At 42.9% G+C, this 21,684-nt stretch overlaps 1 protein-coding gene across 2 annotated transcripts in view; it reads left to right on the top strand.

Moving 5' to 3' along the window:
- Positions 1 to 2,854: 2,854 nt before the first annotated feature.
- Positions 2,855 to 21,684, top strand: part of LOC110488230 (metaxin-1) — a 29,093-nt gene continuing 10,263 nt past the window's right edge. The window contains exons 1-4 of one of the 2 annotated variants that reach the window (XM_090227964.1): positions 3,129 to 3,250; positions 12,817 to 12,886; positions 13,165 to 13,240; positions 14,384 to 14,469. In XM_090227964.1, the coding sequence (XP_090084090.1) occupies positions 13,231 to 13,240; positions 14,384 to 14,469 (96 nt within the window). In that variant the 5' untranslated portion in view covers positions 3,129 to 3,250; positions 12,817 to 12,886; positions 13,165 to 13,230. Of the gene's footprint in view, positions 3,251 to 12,816; positions 12,887 to 13,164; positions 13,241 to 14,383; positions 14,470 to 21,684 lie in introns of both variants that reach the window. The other variant, XM_021560369.3, reaches the window with a different exon arrangement.

The following is a 21,684-nucleotide window of genomic DNA, read 5'->3' as shown; positions in this document are numbered from 1 at the left end:
ACATCGACAGGACCGCAGTAGAGAAGGTAAAAAGCTTCAAGTTCCTTGGTGTACACATCACTGACAATCTGAAATGGTCCACCCACACAGACAGTGTGGTGAAGAAGGCGCAACAGCGCCTTTTTGGGAGGGCGACCTGCATCCAACAGAAACTCTTGTTTGCGTTGCAAAACTTCTTCAGAGTAAACAGTTTCTGTTGCAAAGTTTTGCAACAGATTAAATGTTTTGCAACAGAATCTGACTAATGAACACACCCCTGGTGGTTTAATAGGCTACATCTCACATATTGTTTGCCAATTAAGGTCCCCTAGGAAACATGGACCAAAACTATGGTTCTTACACTCTCACATGTATTGACACTTGTATCTCTGTAGTTTGGATCTATTTTTACAAGTATCATAAATTAAGTATATTTTTAGTTCAAGAAACATGTATCCTGTCCTCTCCAGAGATGGAAGAGGAAGCGAAACATTCCATTCTCTTATTTTTTCTGTTTCAATGGAAGTCAATTAACTAAGTCAACCAGACCAGGCTGCTGTCACATCTGTGTCAATGGGAGAACCACCACCTTAATTAGACAGGAACTGATCATTTTTTCCATGAATGGCATGAAGCGAGATGGTGGTTGGAAGAGCGCGCTTGTTTGAAATGGAAAAGCGTTGCGGTAGCTTTTGATGAAGAACAACATCAAGACGAAGCAGCTGCTTTATTAGTGGGATGCACTGTTGAGCGCTACATCTCGAGGGGTTTGTGCTGATTGTACGGAGATTGTGACAGCCAGTTAAATGGCGTCTCTTGAGAAGGCAAGAACAAGATGTATGTCAGGAGAAGTGCAGTATTATCATAAGGAGACGTATACTTGGAATACAGAGGAGGAGGTGAATGAGGTCAAAGTATTGGAGATGGTAGGCTTGGTGAAGTTCTCAGAGCATGAGGCTTGCACTGAGGGTCAGGATAAAGATGAGTCTGTGACAGTAGAAGTGAAGTTTTTGGAAAAGTGGACCCTTGCCTTTTGGCTAATCCATTTGTGGTTTCAGGGTGGGTGAAAACAGAGTTGGGTGCTGTGGAATCGGTGAAGGTAACCAGAAGTGGTCTTGTGATAATTGTTTGTGTTTCTGCTGGTCAGAGGGAGAGGCGTTCCACATTAAACGAATGGGGGCAAGAAATGTGAATTGTTTTGCTCTCAAGAAAAGGGTGCCATTGAAAGGAGTGATTACCGGGGTAACAGTAAATGTAAAAGTTGACCAACTGAAGGGGACGATTCCCAGTGTTTGTGATGCTCGTCATTTGGTGCAACAGACAGGGTGGCGTGAGTGGGGAAACAGAAGAGTCATTGTCTGTTCTTATGAGTTTTGATGTTGAGACTTTGCCCGACAAAGTGATGCTAGGATATATAATTTATTCAGCTTTTGTGCCGAATAAATTATGTTGTTACAGTTGTCAAGCTTCTGGGCATGTGGCGGCAGTGTGTAGGAGGGAGGTTCCTAGGACCATGCCTCAGGACAACCTGGCATGATGACTCCTTGATGATGACTCCCAGTCCACCTGGCCATGCTGCTGCTCCAGTTTCAACTGTTTTGCCTGCGGCTATGGAACCCTGGCCTGTTCACCGGACGTGCTACCTGTCCCAGACCTGCTGTTTTCAACTCTCTAGAGACAGCAGGAGCGGTAGAGATACTCTTAATGATCGGCTATGAAAAGCCAACTGACATTTACTCCTGAGGTGCTGACTTGTTGCACCCTCGACAACTACTGTGATTATTATTATTTGACCATGCTGGTCATTTATGAACATTTGAACATCTTGGCCATGTTCTGTTATAATCTCCACCAGGCACAGCCAGAAGAGGACTGGCCACCCCTCATAGCCTGGTTCCTCTCTAGGTTTCTTCCTAGGTTTTGGCCTTTCTAGGGAGTTTTTCCTAGCCACCGTGCTTCTACACCTGCATTGCTTGCTCTTTGGGTTTTTAGGCTGGGTTTCTGTACATCACTTTGAGATATCAGCTGATGTAAGAAGGGCAATATAAATACATTTGATTTGATTTTATCATAGGTGTGAGAAGTGTGCAGAAGGGCATGAGATAAATGAATGTGTAGCATAGGGGAAAGTAGTGGTATGTGTTAATTGTAGAGGTGCCCATGGGGCTGGGGATCAGACATGTCCCGTGTGAGAGAGGCAGGTTGAGATTTCCAGGGTTAGAGTAGTGCAGAAGTTGTCATATGGTGAGGCAGTGAAGAAAGTAGAGGTAGATGGGTAAAGTGGGCAGGATCATTAGAGGAGTGGTGTGAGTAGTAGATCTTTACCAGTACATATGGATTGGCCAACAAGTGATATATGTTTCAGTGAGATTGGATTTTTAGCATTTATAGCAATGGTTATCAACTGTACAGCAGGGATGGAACGTAGGTTGCAGAAAATTGAGGTTGTAGTGGCAGCTGCAGAGAAGTAATTGGGTGTGTTAAGTGGTGGTGTCGCAGCCTTTCAGGTTGTTGGCCTGAGGTAGGACTAAATAGATTTAAATAGGGTAGGGTGGTGTTATTTGTTATAAAAATAAATAAAAATATGAGTGTGGTGTTAGATGGTAGGGTATGTGTTTATTTATTTATTCAAGCAAAGTGTACGGGGTTGTACTCCAGGCTAGTAGGTGGCGGTAATACAACATTTATTGGATTTAAAAAAATACTTTTTAAAAATATTTTTTTAAATTGGTAAACAGCCTCAGTGAATTACCAGTATCTTCATGTATTCACCATCTTTGTCCTCCCTTCTTGTGTCTTCATCAAATAGCTCATTGTTATATCTGTTCCTTCATTCAACGTTGCTAAGGAAATCCTGAGATTGTTGTCAGTGGTTACAGTGGCGCGAACGCCTTGAGCACACCGACAGAGTTTAGGGTTTTGGTACCCCAGAAGTACTTCATTTCCAATGGAACGCTGCGTGTTCCTTGCAGCATTGCGTTGCAGAAGCAGTGCGTTATGTGTGGATTTATCGAACGTATGCATCAAATTGTATGCAGAGAAGGCTTGACCGAAATGGTAGTAGAATGTGAATGTTTAACTTTTATTGCACACATCCAGATGATGCTGCGTACCATTTTGCACAATGACACTGTCGATGTTATCGAGGCGTTCGCAGCTTAGCTTCCGAGTGAAGGGTTAACAAATTAAGATGGCTGCCCCCTTGGAGTTGTACTGCTGGAAAGGCGATTGGGGTTTACCCTCAGTTGATACAGACTGTCTAACCGTTTTGGTAAGAAATACAATAGGTGATTACAATACGTAAATTATTATTCACCGTTACTGTCGTCGCATAAATAATTTCCCTTCAACACAAGGCAACAGAGGGTGAGGACTGAGGTGACCTAGCTAGCTAGCTAACGGTTAGCTCCGCTTTGATGAATGACTTGAATGCACACTCATGTTAGCTAGCTAACTAACTACATAATGTGTTATTGACAACATGACATGCATTGATCCAACAATCCTAGGCTGGTCAATGATCGTCACGTTCCCATTATGTTAGCTCAGTTATAACATTTAGCTCAAATCCAGTAAAACATGCTCTTATTATTTAGCCAGGTAACGTTAACTAGTTGGATATGCAACTTGGTCAGGGAACAGCCAATTTCAGGTTTCTGGTTGCTTGCTTTTGACAAGTCAAGTGTGACCTGACTTAAGCGGCCTACTGTACTACTCTGTTGGAATATTGTGTTGAGAATTTCTAGTGCCGCATTTGATGACAGTTTGAACTAGCTACATGTCTTGGTATTAGCTAATGCCAAGGATCGAGTAATGGCCTAAATTGTCAAAGGTTATGTTAAACGCTTTCCATTCTGTTTTGCTCAACTGTCTTTGCTCAGACACCAATTTCATAATTTGCCCCCGGAAAAAAAATAGTTATGCCTAAAATAAATGTCATTTATAGTGTCATTTTTTCAATTATTAAAGTGACTAATAAGTGGCCACTGCAATGTCCAGTTCACAATACGCATTCATTTGTGAAGTGAAACATTTACATTATTTATTATGGCAATAATTTGTAGTTTAGAGTTAGTTTAATTCACTACTTCTAACTAAGCATACAATTCGCCAGCAGCATACCACCCTGCATTAGGGGCGGCAGGGTAGCCTAGTGGTTAGAGCGTTGGACTAGTAATCAAAAGGTTGCAAGTTCAAATCTCGAGCTGACAAAGTACAAATCTGTCGTTCTGCCCCTGAACAGGCAGTTAACCCACTGTTCCTAGGCCGTCATTGAAAATAAGAATTTGTTCTTAACTGACTTGCCTAGTTAAATAAAGGTAAAAAATCAACGGTGTCCTCTGCGGTCCCATGGCACTTATCGCAGGATGTTAAATTCCCAATTTGGCCACCTAATAATCCCCAGTTTACAATTGGCCCTGTAACTATTCCCCAGGTTGTTTCTGCAAATGAGAATGTGTTCTCATACACCCAAATATTTGTGGACACTAACTTTAATTCCCAGATGGTGTTTGAGATTAAGAAAAAGTGTCAATAATTTAACCGATTTTAGCCTGGTGTTTTCTTTGTATTCGGCATATGGTAATTAATATGGAGGCTCATTCCTCCAGTGAACATTGGAGGGCTGGTAACATAGAGATCCTATTTATTACATTATTATAATTCCTCATTCTATGGCAGACTTCATTTAACTAACACACAATTGATGCTGATGTCATTGTGAATGGTGGCGACTGGAAAGGGAACCGCTCTCACTTTAGCCCCCTTTTGTTGGTGTTATAGGGACTTGCTTTGAACCCTGGCTAGCCTGTTATTACTTGTCTTTGTTTTAATTTACCCAGCATGGATTATCTCACTGTCCAGTGCAGCTGTCTAAACAGCATGCAGCCATCATCACCACCACCACCCAACTAGCGGGGTTCTAAGAAACTAGAGAAAAGCCAAGAAAGGGGAAGAAAACATAAATAAGCACACACTCTTCCCCTTGTATAATTTACAAAAAATGGTGTTTCCTGTGGAAAGATGCCCTGTTACCCCCTCCCCACACCCGCTGCTGACAGGTCTATAAAATCGAGCATTGACTTAAATACAGGAGAATATAATACAGTATAAACATAAGAGATGAGTAAAGCCGTATGTATGTGTTATTTAAACATTTATTCAAGTGACTTGTGTTCCATTATTAGTGGCCAGTGATTCCAAGTCTATGTATGCAGGGTAGCAGCCTCTAAGGTGCAGGGTTGCGTAACCGGGTGGAAGCCAGCTAGTGATGGCTATTTAACCGTCTGATGGCCTTGAGATAGAAGCTGTTTTTTAGGCTCTCGGTCCAAGCTTTGATGGACCTGTACTGACCTCTCTGTGGAAGAACTTGACTGGCCAGCATAGAACCCTGACCTCAACCCCAACAAATACCTTTGGGATGAATTGGATCAATGTCTGCGAGCCAGGCCTAATCGCCCAACATCAGTGCCCGACCTCATTAATGCTCTTGTGGCTGAATGGAAGCAAGTCCCCACATCAATGTTCCACCATCTAGTGGAAAGCCTTCCCAGAAGTGTGTATGCTGTTATAGTAGCAAATGTGGGAACCAACTCCATATTAAGGCCCATGGTTTTGGGATAAGATTTGAAAGTTCCAACAAAATATGTGTAGACATGATTGGGAGCCACAAGGAAATTTCCTGCTGCCTGACAAAGGTCTGTCAATTACTGTGGCTCCCTCCTTTGTCTGTATTTTTAGGGGATCTGAAACCCAATGCTTGTCGAGCTTTCTCAATTTACATGATTTGGACTGCACAATACTACCACACTCTTACTTTAAAGCTCCAATGCTGTCTATACAGCATAAACCACAGACTACCATCTCTCTCCCCATCTCAGGCAGGTGTTGGCATAATCGACAGTAGTTAAAACCATGTTAATGAACAATGTTCATTCCACAGCTTCTGTTTAATGACTTAGGCATACTAGGATAGTGATCTAGACCTTAGTGTTTCTTTCGTTTCCCTCGAGCCAGACACACTTCAGCTGGCAAACCCAAATAGCTTTTTTTCCTGAAGGAAATGGGATTTAAAAGCGTCTGGCAAATCCCACAGTGGGAAGGAAACACTCCCATTATTTTTCCTGTGGCAGGGAAAAATGTAATGATTTTCATTCTCATCTGCAACAAAGTGGGGTCTCCATTTACTAAACCCACACCCGAGCGGGATGAGGGTGGGGTTATGGTTTCTAACATATGGTACAATGTCCAGAACCCTCTCTTATTATAACTACAGTCACACACAGAGGCCATATGGGAGGGGTAAAGGTGATTTTCTTGTATACACATCCAAGTATTAAGGTTGTCTTCATTCTGAGAGCTTAAAGTGATCTAATAGCCATTTCACAAGCCGAGATGAACTGTTCTGTGCTGACTTGGTTACGCATAGGTTAGTTGCTTGAACCATGCTAGAAGTTATGATCTAGGGTCAAAGACATATCCAAGCCAGACCAGCACAGTTCGGGTCAGCACGATAGTGCCTAAAGGGTAGGCTATGATAATTGAGCTACTCAAAGAGAGATGAGAGGTCTATAGGCCCAAACTGTCTACATTCAGACATAAGGGAATCTACTGTTTAGTTACTGTGCCGAGAAAGTGATGTTTGGACTTCATCACACTCAGATTGAGGGAGGGAGGAATGTTCTGCTTAGCTGCTCTAAAGCTGCACAGCAGTCACTGTGGGGTTGGAGGCTACTTGGCAGTGTTATATGATCTGCCATGACAAGGCAGACAGGGCTTTATTTTGTCAGGCCACAGAATTCATCTCTTTCACTTAAGATATTTTCCTAAGTCATGGGCTGTTTTCTAAAGCTGTGTCAGTGTTGTCCTGCTATGTGAACCCACACATACTGGGCACAAAACACATCAAGCTATTAAGAACCATTGTTTGACAGCATGCATTCACAGTATCAACATCCAGGCCAGTTTACCTAATTTGACTTTCTAGCTACCTATTTTTTACTTAACAATAAAGGTGTCTTGGTCAGGTGTAGGGTTGCAACTTACCTACAATCCACAGGTTTTCTAGAAATCCTGGATTCTGGATTTTGCACTTATTCTCTCCTGATTCCAGGATATTCCCAACCAGGATTTATGGAAAAACTGGGAATTCTGGGAAAGTCATTGATTTTGTTATTATTATCTAGGGATAGCCAACATCTAATGTTGGCACATTTTCGTGGTATAGCCTACTCTACGCTAGATCCTTGCAGGAACTCAATTCTTTAGCAGTCTAGCTTATTTGTAAACTCAGCAAAAAAAAGAAATGTCCTCTCACTGTCAACTGCGTTTTATTTTCAGAAAACTTAACATGTGTAAATATTTGTATGAACATCACAAGTTTCAACAACGGAGACATAAACTGAACAAGTTCCACAGACATATGACTAACATAAATGGAATAATGTGTCCCTGAACAAAGGGGGGATCAAAGCCAAAAGTAACAGTCAGTATCTGGTGTGGCCACCAGCTGCATTAAGTACTGCAGTGCATCTCCTCTTCATGGACTGCACCAGATTTGCCAGTTCTTGCTGTGAGATGTTACCCCACTCTTCCACCAAGGCACCTGCAAGTTCCCGGACATTTCTGGGGGGAATGGCCCTAGCCCTCCCCTCCGATCCAACAGGTCCCAGACGTGCTCAATGGGATTGAGATCCGTGCTCTTCGCTGGCCATGGCAGAACACTGACATTCCTGTCTTGCAGGAAATCACGCACAGAATGAGCAGTATGGCTGGTGGCATTATCATGCTGGAGGGTCATGTCAAGATGAGCCTGCAGGAAGGGTACCACATGAGGGAGTAGGACGCACAGCGTTGAGATTGCCTGCAATGACAACAAGCTCAGTCCGATGATGCTGTGACACATTGCCCCAAACCATGACGGACCCTCCACCTCCAAATCGATCCGCTCCAGAGTACAGGCCTCGGTGTAACGCTCATTCCTTTGACGATATATGCAAATCCAATCATCAGCCCTGGTGAGAAAAAAACGTGACTCGTCAGTGAAGAGCACTTTTTGCCAGTCCTGTCTGGTCCAGCGACGGTGGGTTTGTGCCCATAGACAACGTTGTTGCTGGTGGTGTCTAGTGAGGACCTGCCTTACAACAGGCCTACAAGCCCTCAGTCCAGCCTCTCTTAGCCTATTGCGGACAGTCTGAGCACTGGTGGAGGGATTTTGCATTTCTGGTGTAACTCGGGCAGGTGTTGTTGCCATCCTGTACCTGTCCCGCAGGTGTGATGTTCGGATGTACCGATCCTGTGCAAGTGTTGTTACACGTGGTCTGCCACTGCGAGGACAATCAGCTGTCCATCCTGTCTCCCTGTAGAGTTGTCTTAGGCGTCTCACACTACGGACATTGCAATTTATTGCCCTGGCCACATCTGCAGTCCTCATGCCTCCTTTCAGCATGCCTAAGGCACTTTCACACAGATGAGCAGGGACCCTGGGCATCTTTCTTTTGATGTTTTTCAGAGTCAGTAGAAAGGCCTCTTTAGTGTCCTAAGTTTTGTTTATGGTTCATTGAACAAGCATGGGAAACAGTGTTTAAACCCTTTACAATGAAGATCTGTGAAGTTATTTGGATTTTTAGTAATTATCTTTGAAAGACAGGGTCCTGAAAAAGGTATGTTTCTTTTTTGCTGAGTTTAGTTCAGGCCCTCGTTTTAAACATTTCCAGGATGGATTTCAAAATGAATGTGATAGCTGGGCCAAGTTTAGGCTGTAGCATACTTGGCTTGTATATCCTTGTAAATGTCAGTCAGTGTTTGTTTAGGGTACTGTAGGTTTGTATTGCTCTATGTGAAATAGGCTATGCATTCCTCTCCATCCCTATGGACACCCAAAAAGGAAGATGATTTATAGAGTGCTCCGAGCGCCACAGAGTACCTCAATCCTCAGTGAAATTTGCCAACAGTTCTGCGGTTGAGGGTATCTGCGTTTTTATGTTTTTTAACTGCGGTTTCCTAGGGGTTTCAGAAAATGGGGGGTTTGAACCTCAGGAAGACGACTTAGGGACTCGTCACCCCTCCTCTCCTTTCTTTTTCTTTCCCCTCCTACCACCACCACCCAGATAGATTTCAAGTTAACCCCTGTAAGGGTGACTACTTTTAGGCTACTTTATGCCAAAGCGATGATTGACGTCTTTGTTTTCAATTAAACCCAGCTAGTTTGAGTCTCGTGAATATTGAATGTATCCCTCCTCAACTTTTAAGAGGCCTAGCCTACATGTAGACCTAATTTAGGGAGTGCAGGTTGGTTGTTTCATTTTGTTGGCCTGACGTCCTCGGGGTTTAACTTAAAGTTGAGGTAAATAGAAATATTTGGACACTTGCCCTGTCAGCATAATGCAAGTGATGTGCCCTTAAGGGTTTCGGAGTGCTGTAAACTCTACCTCGTAAAGGTAGGATAATCCTGGATATCAAATCAAATCTTATTGCGCCAAATACAATACAAATACAATGAAATGCTTACTTACGAGCCCTAACCAATAATGCAGTTTTAACATTTTTAAAGTACCTAAAAACAGAAAGAATAATAAACAAAACAAACAATAATTTAAGGAGCAGCAGTAAAATAACAATAATGAGGCTATATACAGGGGGTACTGGTACAGAGTCAATGTACCTGTTATTCGATGTAATTGAGGTAATATGTACATGTAGGTAGAGTTAAAGTGACTGTGCATAGATAATAACTGAGAGTAGCAGCGGTGTAAAAGAGGGGGGGGGGGGGGGCAATGCAAATAATCTGTGTAGCCATTTGATTAGATGTTCAGGAGTCTTATGGCTTGGGGGTAGAAGCTGTTTAGAAGCCTCTTGGAACTAGACTTGGCGCTCTGGTACTGCTCCCCAGTCTATAACTAGGGTGGCTGGAGTCTTTGACAATTTTTAGGGCCGTCCTCTGACACTGCCTGGTATAGAGGTCCTGGATGGCAGGAAGCTTGGCCCCAGTGATGTGCTGGGCCGTTCGCAGTAGTGCCTTGCGGTCGGAGGCCGAGCAGTTGCCATACCAGGCAATGATGCAACCAGTCAGGATACTCTGGTTCAGCTGTAGAACCTTTTGAGGATCCATGCCAAATCTTTTCAGTCTCCTGAAGGGGAATATGTTTTGTCGTGCCCTCAAACCATGTTAGTTTGTTGGTGATGTGGACGCCAAGGAACTTAAAGCTCTCAACCTGCTCCACTACAGCCCCGTCGATGAAAATGGGGGCATGCTCGGTCCTCCTTTTCCTGTAGTCCACAATCATCTCCTTTGTCTTGATCCCGTTGAGGGAGAGGTGGTTGTCTTGGTGCCACACGGGCAGGTCTCTGACCTCCTCCCTATACGCTGTCTCATCGTTGTCGGTGATCAGGCCTACCACTGTTGTGTCATCAGCAAACCTAATGATGGTGTTGGAGTCGGGCTTGCCCGTGCAGTCATGAGTGAACATGGAGTACAGGGGGGGACTGAGCACACACCCCTGAGGGGCCCCCGTGTTGAGGGTCAACGTGGCGGATGTGTTGTTACCTACACTTACTACCTGGGGGCGGCCCGTCAGGAAGTTCAGGATCCAGTTGCAGAGGGAGATGTGTAGTCCCAGGGTCCTTAGCTTATTGATGAGCTTTGAGGGCACTATGGTGTTGAACGCTGAGCTGTAGTCAATTAATAGCATTCTCACATAGGTGTTCCTTTTGTCCAGGTGGGAAAGGGCAGTGTGGAGTAGAGGTCGACCGATTACGATTTTTCAACGGCAATAGCGATACCGATTATTGGAGGACCAAAAAAAGCCGATACCGATAAATCGGCCAATTTTTTTTAAAAGTTTAAAAATAAATATATTAAAAAATTACAAAAATAAATGTATCTTTTATTTGTAATAATGACAATTACAACAATATTGAGTGAACACTTATTTTAACTTAATATAATACATCAATAAAATAAATTTAGCCTCAAATAAATAATGAAACATGTTCAATTTGGTTTAAATAATGCAAAAACAAAGTGTTGGAAAAGAAAGTAAAAGTGCAATCTGTGCCATGTAAGAAAGCTAATGTTTAAGTTCCTTGCGCAGAACATGAGAACATATGAAAGCTGGTGGTTCCTTTTAACATGAGTCTTCAATATTCCCAGGTCAGAAGTTTTAGGTTGTAGTTATAATAGGAATTATAGAACTATTTCTCTCTATACGATTTGTATTTCATATACCTTTGACTATTGGATGTTCTTATAGGCACTTTAGTATTGCCAGTGTAACAGTATAGCTTCCATCCCTCTCCTCACCCCTACCTGGGCTCAAACCAGGAACACATCGACAACAGCCACCCTCGAAGCAGCGTTACCCATCGCTCCACAAAAGCCGCGGCCCTTGCAGAGCAAGGGGAACAACTACTCCAAGTCTCAGTGCGAGTTACGTTTGAAACGCTATTAGCGCGCACCCCGCTTACTAGCTAGCCATTCCACATCGGTTACACAAGCCTAATCTCGGGAGTTGATAGGCTTAAAGTCATAAACAGCTCAATGCTTGAAGCATTGCGAAGAGCTGCTGGCAAAACGCACTAAGGTGCTGTTTGAATGAATGCTTACGAGCCTGCTGGTGCGGTACACGTTGGAGAAACGACAGTCCTTTTTTTGCAAATGCGCACGCTAGATAAACTAGTAATATCATCAACCATGTTTAGTTAACTAATGATTATGATTGATTGTTTTTTATAAGATAAGTTTAATGCTAGCTAGCAATTTACCTTGGCTTCTTACTGCATTCGCGTAACAGGCAGGCTCCCCGTGAGGAAGGTGGTTAGAGCGTTGGACTAGTTAACCGTAAGGTTGCAAGATTGAATCCCTGAGCTGACAAGGTAATAATCTGTCATTCTGCCCCTGAACAAGGCAGTTAACCCACCATTCCTAGGCCGTCATTGAAAATAAGAATGTGTTCTTAACTGACTTGCCTAGTTAAATACAGGTGTAAAAAAAAATGTTATTGTTATAAAAACTTGAAATCGGCCCTAATTATTCGGCCATTCCGATTAATCGGTCGACCTCTAGTGTGGAGTGCAATTGAGATTTCATAATCTGTGGATCTTTTAGGGAGGTATGGAAATTGGAGTGGGTCTAGTGTTTCTGGGATGATGGTGTTGATGTGAGCCATGACCAGCCTTTCAAAGCACTTCATGGCTACAGACATGATTGCTACGGGTCGGTAGTCATTTAGGCAGGTTACCTTAGTGTTCTTGGGCACAGGGACTATAGTGGTCTGCTTGAAACATGTTGGTATTACAGACTCTGACAGGGGAGGTTGAAAATGTCAGGATATTCTTGCCTTTTGAGTTTTCCTAACGAGATCTCTTGGTCTTTGAAGGAGCCGTTGTGTTATTTAAACATTCACTGAATTTTCAAGAAGGTAATGAGCTTTGTAATCTGGTATTTTGGCTGGAAAAGAGTCATGCACCTCTCTTCAGTTCCAAAGACATGTAATTTCTTCAGTGCTATCTGGAAGAAGTGGTGTTCTTCTTGCTTGAATAGTTTCTCTGTGGTGAAAGAGGCATCTCGCTGTCCTAAAGTATAAGGTACCAAAGTAATCCATAAGACTCCATTACTGTGGTCCTGTATGGCAGAGTTGATAGAGAGTTGGTAGAGCATGGGGCTTGCACAGCCAGGGTTCTGGGTTTGATTCCCGGGGCCACCAATATGTAAAATGTATGCACGCGTTACTGTAACTTGCTTTGGATAAAAGCTTCTACTAAATGGCATTTATTATATTGAGTCATAAACTTTATTGGAAACTGTTTGCTCATCTGTTTCTCTGTCTTTCTTTCTCTCAGGCCTATGCCAAGTTTGCTGGTGCTCCACTCAAAGTCCACAAGATCACCAACCCCTGGAGAAGCCCCACAGGTAATTCCAACCCAGAGCACTGCTATGTTCTGTTCTCACTATCGTAAAAATCGATACATATTGCAATATTATTTTGGATGATATTATATATAGATATATTTTGACTTCAAGTATCAATTTTAAATGTTGTATTTTTTTGCTAGGTAGCTTGGCTAGCGCTAGTCGGCATTACCTGCGCTAAAACTCCAGTATTTATCTTCTTTTAAATACGTTTTCAGCACTTTTATTTCCATGACTGATCAAAAGTCATTTTCTTATGCTGTCTCGTCTCTCTTCAGCAGACACACACTGAGTGTCCAAAACAATAGGAACACCTGCTCTTTCCATGATATAGACTGGACCAGATGAATCCAGGTGAAAGCTTATTGATGTCACTTGTTAAGTCCCCTTCAATCAGTCTAGATGAAGGGGAGGAGACGGGTTAAAGAAGGATTTTTAAGCCTTGAGACAATTGAGACAGGGATTGTGAATGTGTGCCATTCAGAGGGTGAATGGGCAAGACAAAGATTGAAATGCCTTTCAACAGGGTATGGTAGTAGGTGCCAGCTACACCGGTTTGAATGTGTCAATAACTGCAATGCTGCTGTTTTTCACACTCAACAGTATCATGTGAGTATCAAGAATGGTCCACCACCCAAAGGACATCCAGCAAACATGGCACAACTGTGGGAAGCATTGGAGTCAACATGGGCCAACATCCCTGTGGAATGCTTTCGATACCGTTTAGAGTTCATGCCCTGACGAATTGAGACTGTTCTCAAAGGGCAAAAGGGTGTGCATGTAAATATTATGAAGGTGTTTCTAATGTTTTGTACACAGTGTATAGTGAGCAATATGTTTGGAACATCAAATCGCAATCGAATCACAATACATATAGAATAGGGAGAATTGCAATTCTTATCTTATCAGCATCTAAGCATTTTGATATCGTAATGAGGTCCCTGGCAATTCCCAGCCCTAGTACTCACATGCCTTTTTTGGAATGAACTCACTGAACTCAGTACAGGCTCACACATCACACAACTCCCATAGTGTTACTTTACCGTCTGCGTTCACTCACCCTTAGGAACGAAGAAAGCCATGGTTTGATATATGAGAACAGGAAGCTCTTACTTTCCCCCTCTTCTCACTGGAGTAGAATAGGGGTCACAGGTCGTGTGGTAACAGTCAAAAGGTCAGCGAGCACCTGACGTTCTCATATCTCTCAGTACCACCTTCTTTGTATGCCAGCCCAGTTTTGCTGCACCCTCCTGGCTTCCTCACACCACAGGGGGTTCAGACGACTCTGAGGTCTTTATGGTTACTGTCTGGATCGTTGTTTTTTGCATTCCCGCTATCCATTTCAGAAGATCGCTATATCATTTTAATGTGTTTCCTGAGATGTTAAACACTTTTCCACGCGTTGTGAGTGAGGTCAGATAATCTGCGCAGAGCGATTGCAATAAAGACGACCTTGATTGCGCCCTTTCGGCTGACTGCTCTGGTCCCTCGTTTCAGGTACCTTGCCGGCACTGAAGACCACGGAGGAAAGTACTCGTAGTCTTTCCAAACCCAGTAATATCATCATTCACCTTAGAAAACAGGTGAGTCCTATTCCTACCATGTCTCTTCCTCTTCCCACAGGGGAGATGAATGGTAAGCAGGTGAAAGACAACCTCCCCCTCCACCCCCATCCTTTTGGAGAGGGAACAGGTGGGTGATGATGCTCTGCCAAATTATGAGCTGTTCTATAGGAAACGTGTGTTAATGTAACACTAAAAGGTTGAGACATTCTTAATAACAAACAGGTGAGTGACATCCGGAGCCATTTGTAGATATCGTCATAGTCAGGAACTGATTTCCAATGTGTACTGCTTTTGGCTTCAAGGTATATTCCCTTGCTTATAAATTCTGGGCATGCAGATTCAAGTTAGAAATTAGTTTCACAAGTATTTTCTTGAGCTCCAGTAACAACATGGTAATCTCTACAAGACCTCCACATCTATAGTTGGGTTGGGCACTAGTTATTTTGTTGGTGCGTTCAAGTTAAATTGTCAGTACTCAAAGTGGAGGTTCACACACTCGGATTTAAAGTTTATGTTAAACAATTTTTTATTTGAAATAACCATTTAACCAACCATATTAAGAAGTATGGTTAAGAAACTTAAAAAAGGCACACTTTTGCATAAGTGCAGGGGTCTTTCTCGTCTGCCAAACTGATACAACTGGTATGCAAAAGGAAGACCGTAGGCAAAACTTGAGGTCCTTAAATATATTGCTGTCCAGGGACAGTGAGTCTTGGGGGTGGAAATTAACTGGTTATGAGTTGTTGCATTGACCTTTATTGGTAGAAAGTCTTGGCATAGTGATTTACTAGGCTTAATTGTGTGGTTTAGGCTGGGTTGTGAGCCTCTGGTGTAGAAATCTTGGCCATAAACTCTGCATAGATGGAAGGGGTCTCTCATCAAGTCACCAGAGGGGTATACTACAAATCAGGATGAATAAATTAGCCAGCTAACTTGCCTTAATATTCTGAAATAACCTTTTACAATTTAGAAAGATAAGCTTAGACATGGTCTAATTGACTACAACAACCAAAAACACATCTAAGTTTAGCTTTCAGAAATCAATCAATAGTTGTTTCTGGTTGTTTATCAAATTAGTTGGCTAACTCATTGATCCTACTTTGTAGTATACCCCACAGGTTGAGCAACAGATGATTTGTTTAGCAGTGTTGTGGTAAAGCGTCTCCCATATTGCTTCGACCTTACAGATTGAGGGGTTAGGGCCAATGGCAACAGTCTTATTGGGGTCCGACACATAACAAAAAGTACATTACAGACAAAAAACTTTATTTACATACATTTAAAAACATGACTACTAAAAACTGACTATCCTACCGATCCTTGGCTTCGGCAATGACATTTACAAAATAGCCTCCAACACTCTACTCAACAAATTGGATGTAGTCTATCACAGTGCCATTTGTTTTGTCGCCAAAGCCCCATATACTACCCACCACTGCGACCTGTATGCTCTCATTGGCTGGCCCTCGCTTCATATTCGTCGCCAAACCCATCTATAAGTCATCTATAAGTATTTGCTAGGTAAAGTCCTGCCTTATCTCAGGTCACTGGTCACCATAGCAACATCCACCCGTAGCACACGCTCCAGCAGGTATATTTCACTGGTCATCCCCAACGCCAACACCTACTTTGGCTGCCTTTCCTTCCAGTTCTCTGCTGCCAATGACTGGAACAAATTGCAAAAATCACTGTAGCTGGAGTCTTATATCTCCTTTAGTAACTTTAAGCATCAGCTGTCAGAGCAGCTTACCGATCACTACATCTGTACACAGCCCATCTGTAAATAGCCCACCCAACTACCTCATCCCCATATTGTTCTTTATTTTTGCTCTTTTGCACCCCAGTATCCCTACTTGCACATCAACTTCTGCACATCTATCACTCGTGTTAATGCTAAATTGTAATTATTTTACCACTATTTTATTGCCTTACCTCCCTAATCTTACTACATTTGCACACACTGTATATAGATTGTTCTATTGTGTATGTTTGTTTGTGTAACTCTGTTGTGGTTTTTGTCGAACTGTTTGCTTTATCTTGGCCAGGTCGCAGTTGTAAATTAGAACGTGTTCTCAACTGGCCTACCTGGTTAAATAAATGTGGAAAACAATCTCTATTTTTTTAATGTTAATGCAAGTGTAGCAAAATGCTTGTGCTTCTAGTTCCGACAATGCAGTAATATCTAACAAGTAATCTAACAATTCCCCAAAAACTACAGTTGAAGTCGGAACCTTACATACACCTTAGCCAATCACATTTAAATTAGTTTTTTCAGAATTCCTGACATTTAATCCTAGTAAAAATCCCTGTCTTAGGTCAGTTAGGATCACCACTTTATTTTAAGAATGTGAAATGTCAGAATAATAGTAGAGAGAATTATTTATTTAAGCTTTTATTTATTTCATCACATTCCCAGTGGGTCAGAAGTTTACATACACTCAATTAGTATTTGGTAGCATTGCCTTTAAATTGTTTACTTGGGTCAAACCTTCCACAAGCTTCCCACAATAAGTTGGATGAATTTTGCCCCATTCTTCCTGACAGAGCTGGTGTAACTGCGTCAGGTTTGTAGGCCTCCTTGCTCACACACACTTTTTCAGTTTGGCCACACATTTTCTATAGGATTGAGGTCAGGGCTTTGTGGTCAGGCCATTCTAATACCTTGATTTGTTGTCCTTAAGCCATTTTGCCAAAACTTTGGAAGTATGCTTGGGGTCATTGTCCATTTGGATGACCCATTTGCAACCAAACTTTAACTTCCCGACTGATGTCGTGAGATGTTGCTTCTAATATATCCACATAATTTTTTTTCCTCATGATGCCATCTATTTTGTGATGTGCACCAGACCCTCCTGTAGCAAAGCACCCCCACAACATGATGCTGCCACCCCCGTGCTTCGCGGTTGGGATGGTGTTCTTCGGCTTGCAAGCTTCCCCCCTTTTCCTCCAAACATAACGATGGTCATTATGGCCAAACAGTTCTATTTTTGTTTCATCAGACCAGAGGACATTACTCCAAAAGGTACGATATTTGTCCCCATGTGTAGTTGCAAACCGCAGTCTGGCTTTTTTTTATGGTGGTTTTGGAGCAGTGGCTTCTTCCTTGACGCACAGCCTTTCAGGTTATGTCAATATAGGACTCATTTTACTGTGAATATAGATCGTTTTTTACCTGTTTCCTCCAGCATCTTCACAAGGTCCTTTACTGTTGTTCTGGGATTGATTTGCACTTTTTGCACCAAAGTACGTTCATCTCTAGGAGACAGAACATGTCTCCTTCCTGAGCGGTATGAAGGCTGCGTGGTCCCATCGTGTTTATACTTGCGTACTATTGCTTGTACAGATGAGCGTGGTACCTTCAGGCATTTGGAAATTGCTCCCAAGGATGAACCGGACTTGTGGAGGTCTGCAATTTGTTTTCTGAGGTCTTGGACGATTTTCTTTTTTCTTTTCCCATGATGTAAAGCAAAGAGGCACTGAGTTTTAAGGTAGGCCTTGAAATACATCCACAGGTACACCGCCAATTGACTCAAATGATGTCAATTAGCCTATCAGAAGCTTCTAAAGCCATGACATAATTTTCTGGAATTTTCCAAGCTGTTTAAAGGCACAGTCAACTTAGTGTATGTAAACTTCTGAAGCACTGGAATTGTGATACAGTGAATTGTAAGTGAAATAATCTGTCTGTAAACAGTTGTTGTAAAAATGACTTTTGTCATGCACAAAGTAGATGTCCTAACCGACTTGCCAAAACTAGTTTGTTAACAAGAAATTTGTGGAGTGGTTGAAAAACGAGTTTTAATGACTCCAACCTAAGTGTATGTAAACTTCCGACTTCAACTGTACCTAATACACACAGATCTAAAGGGGTGAATTAGAATATGTACATATAAGTATATGGATGAGCGATGGTCAAGCGGCATAGGCAAGGTGCAATAGGTGGTATAAAATACAGTATATACATATGAAATGAGTATTAAGATATGTAACCATTATTAGTGGCATTGTTTAAAGTGACTAGTGTAGTGTGTGTGTGTGTTTGCATCAGTTACACATACGTCAGTTCATACACACAACAAGTAGGTCACATGCTATATTTGTATAAAAAAAATAGCATTTAACTTTATTGTACATAATATTGCTGCTACCGTCTTTTATGACCGAAAATAACTTCTGGACATCAGAACAGCGATTACTCGAACTGGAAGAAGCTTTTTCCTTTAACGAGTCCGACGCGAAGGATATACTGCTTTCTTGGTAACAGGCCCAAATCTCTGTCATTTGCATGAAGAAAATATGGAGAAAAAGGGGATCAGAGGTCAGACTGCCTTCTGAGAATTCGTAGGCGAGCGAGTAAACTCCCACTGCCATCCCTTCTATTTGCCAAAATCGATGCCCTACGATCAAGATTATCCTACCAACAGGACATTAACTGTAATATCTTATGTTTCACCGAGTCGTGGCTGAATGACGACACGGATAATATAGAGCTGGCGGTATTTTCTCCACCCACCGGCAGGACAGAGGGACTACGTCTGGTAAGACGAGGGTTGTGTGTCTATTTGTCAATAACAGTTGGTTCGCAATGTCTTTAGGTATTGCTCGCCTGAGGTAGAGTACCTTATAAGCTGTAGACCATACTATCTATTATTCGTGTCTATTTACCAACACAAACCCATGCTGGCACTAAGACCGCACTCAACCAACTCTATTTAAGGCCATAAGCAAACAAGAAAATGCTCATCCAGAAGCGGCACTCCTAGTGGCCAGGGACATAAATCCATTTTACCTCATTTCTACCAGCATGTCACATGTGCAACCAGAGGGAAAAAGCTCTAGACCACCTTTACTCCACACACAGAGATGCATACAAAGCTCTCCCCCACCCTCCATTTGTAAACTCTGACCACAATTATATCCTCCTGATTCCTGCTTACAAGCACAAACTAAAGCAGGAAGTAGCAGTGACTCACTCAATACAGAAGTGGTCAGATGATGCGAATGCTACGCTACAGGACTGTTTTTCTAGTACAGACTGGAATATGTTCCGGGATTCATCCAATGGAATTGAGGAGTATACCACCTCAGTCATCGGCTTTATCAATAAGTGCATTGACAACGTCATCCCCACAGTGACCGTACGTACATATCCCAACCAGAAGCCATGGATTTACAGGTAACATCCTCATTGATCTAAAGGCTAGAGCTGCCGCTTTCAAGGAGGTGGACACTAATCCGGGCACTTATAAGAAATACCGCTGTGCCCTCAGATGAACCATCAAACAAGCAAAGCTCTCGGTAGCCGATGTGAGCAAGACCTTTTAAACAGGTCAAAATTCACAAAGCCGCGGAGCCAGACAGATTACCAGGACGTGTACTCAAAGCACACCCAGACCAACTGGCAAGTGTCTTCACTTACATTTTAATCCTCTCCCTGACCGAGTCTGTAATACCTGCATGTTTCAAGCAGACCACCATAGTCCCTGTGCCCAAGGAACCAAAGGTAACCTGCCTAAATGATTACCGCCCCGTAGCACTCACATCGGTCGCCATGTAGTACTTTGAAAGGCTGGTCATGGCTCACATCAACAGCATCCTTCCGGATTCCCTAGACCCACTCCAATTTGCATACCGCCCCAACAGATCCACAGATGACGCAATCTCAATCGCATTCCACACTGCCCTTTCCCACCTGGACAAAAGGAAGAAATATGTGAGAATGCTGTTCATTGACTACAGCTCAGCGTTCAACACCATAGTGCCCACAAAGATCATTACTAAGCAGAGGACCCTGGGACTAAACACCTCCCTCTGCAACTGGATCCTGGACTTCCTGACGGGCCGCCCTCAGGTGGTAAGGGTAGGCAACAACACATATGCCACGCTGATCCTCAGCACTGGGGCCCCTCAGGGATGTGTAGTCCCCTCCTGTACACCCTGTTCACCCACGATTGCGTGGCCAAACACGACTCCAACACCATCATTAAGTTTGCAGACGACACAACAGTGGTAGGCCTGATCACCAACAACGATGAGACAACAGCCTCGCCCTCAATGTGAGCAAGACAAAGGAGCTGATCGTGGACTACAGTAAAAGGCGGTCCGAACAGGCCCCCATTAACATCAACAGGGCTGTAGTGGAGCAGGTTGAGAGCTTCAAGTTCCTTGGTGTCCACATCATCAACAAACTATCATGGTCCAAACACACCAAGACAGTCATGAAGAGAGCACGACAACACCTTTTCCCCTTCAGGAGACTGAAAATATTTGGCATGGGTCCCCAGATCCTCAAAAAGTTCTACATCTGCACCATCGTGAGCATCCTGACCAGTTGCATCACCGCCTGGTATGGCAACTGCTCGACATCTGACCATAAGGCGCTACAGAGGGTAGTGCGTACGACCCAGTACATCTCTGGAGCCAAGCTTCCTGCCATCCAGGACCTATATACTACTAGGTGGTGTCAGAGGAAGGCCCAAAAAATTGTCAGACGTTACCCAAGTCATAGACTGTTTTCTCTGCTACCGCACGGCAAGCAGTACCGGAGCGCCAAGTCTAGAACCAAAAGGCTCCTTAACAGCTTCGACCCCCATGCCATAAGACTGCTGAACAGTTAATCAAATGGCCACCAGACTATTTACATTGTGCCAAGAGGTGTTGCTTTATTTGTTTTTTGAAACCAGGTTTGCTGTTCACTTGCACTATATGAGAAAGAAGGGAGTTCCATTCTATCATGGCTCTGTATCATACTGTATGTTTCCTTGAATTTTGCCAGTGCTGTGTGTAAATTGACTATGTAAACAATGTCTCTTTATAAAAACAAGAAGCGATGCAGTTAGTATTTCCACAACTATTAGCTAAGAGATTGATATTTGCACTGATTACAATGAAGAGCAAAACTTGCCATTCTGTTCTAGGCCAGCTGCAGCCTTCTTTGCAGCACTTCTGACTGGACAATAATCAAGATAAGATACAACTAGAGCCTGCAGGACTTGCTTTGTGGAGTGTGGTGTCAAAAAGCAGAGCATCTCTTTATCACGGACAGACCTCTCCCCATCTTTACAACCATTGAATCAATATGTTTTGACCATGACAGTTTACAATCTATGGTCACTTTAGTATCCTCAACTTGCTCAACAGCCACACCATTCATTACCAGATTCAGCTGAGGTACAGTGCCTTGCGAAAGTATTCGGCCCCCTTGAACTTTGCGACCTTTTTCCACATTTCAGG

Source organism: Oncorhynchus mykiss, chromosome 30, assembly GCF_057628025.1.
Source record: "Oncorhynchus mykiss isolate SJ-2025 chromosome 30, ASM5762802v1, whole genome shotgun sequence".
Lineage (NCBI taxonomy): Eukaryota > Metazoa > Chordata > Actinopteri > Salmoniformes > Salmonidae > Oncorhynchus > Oncorhynchus mykiss.
This window is presented reverse-complemented; position numbering and strand designations above follow the sequence as displayed.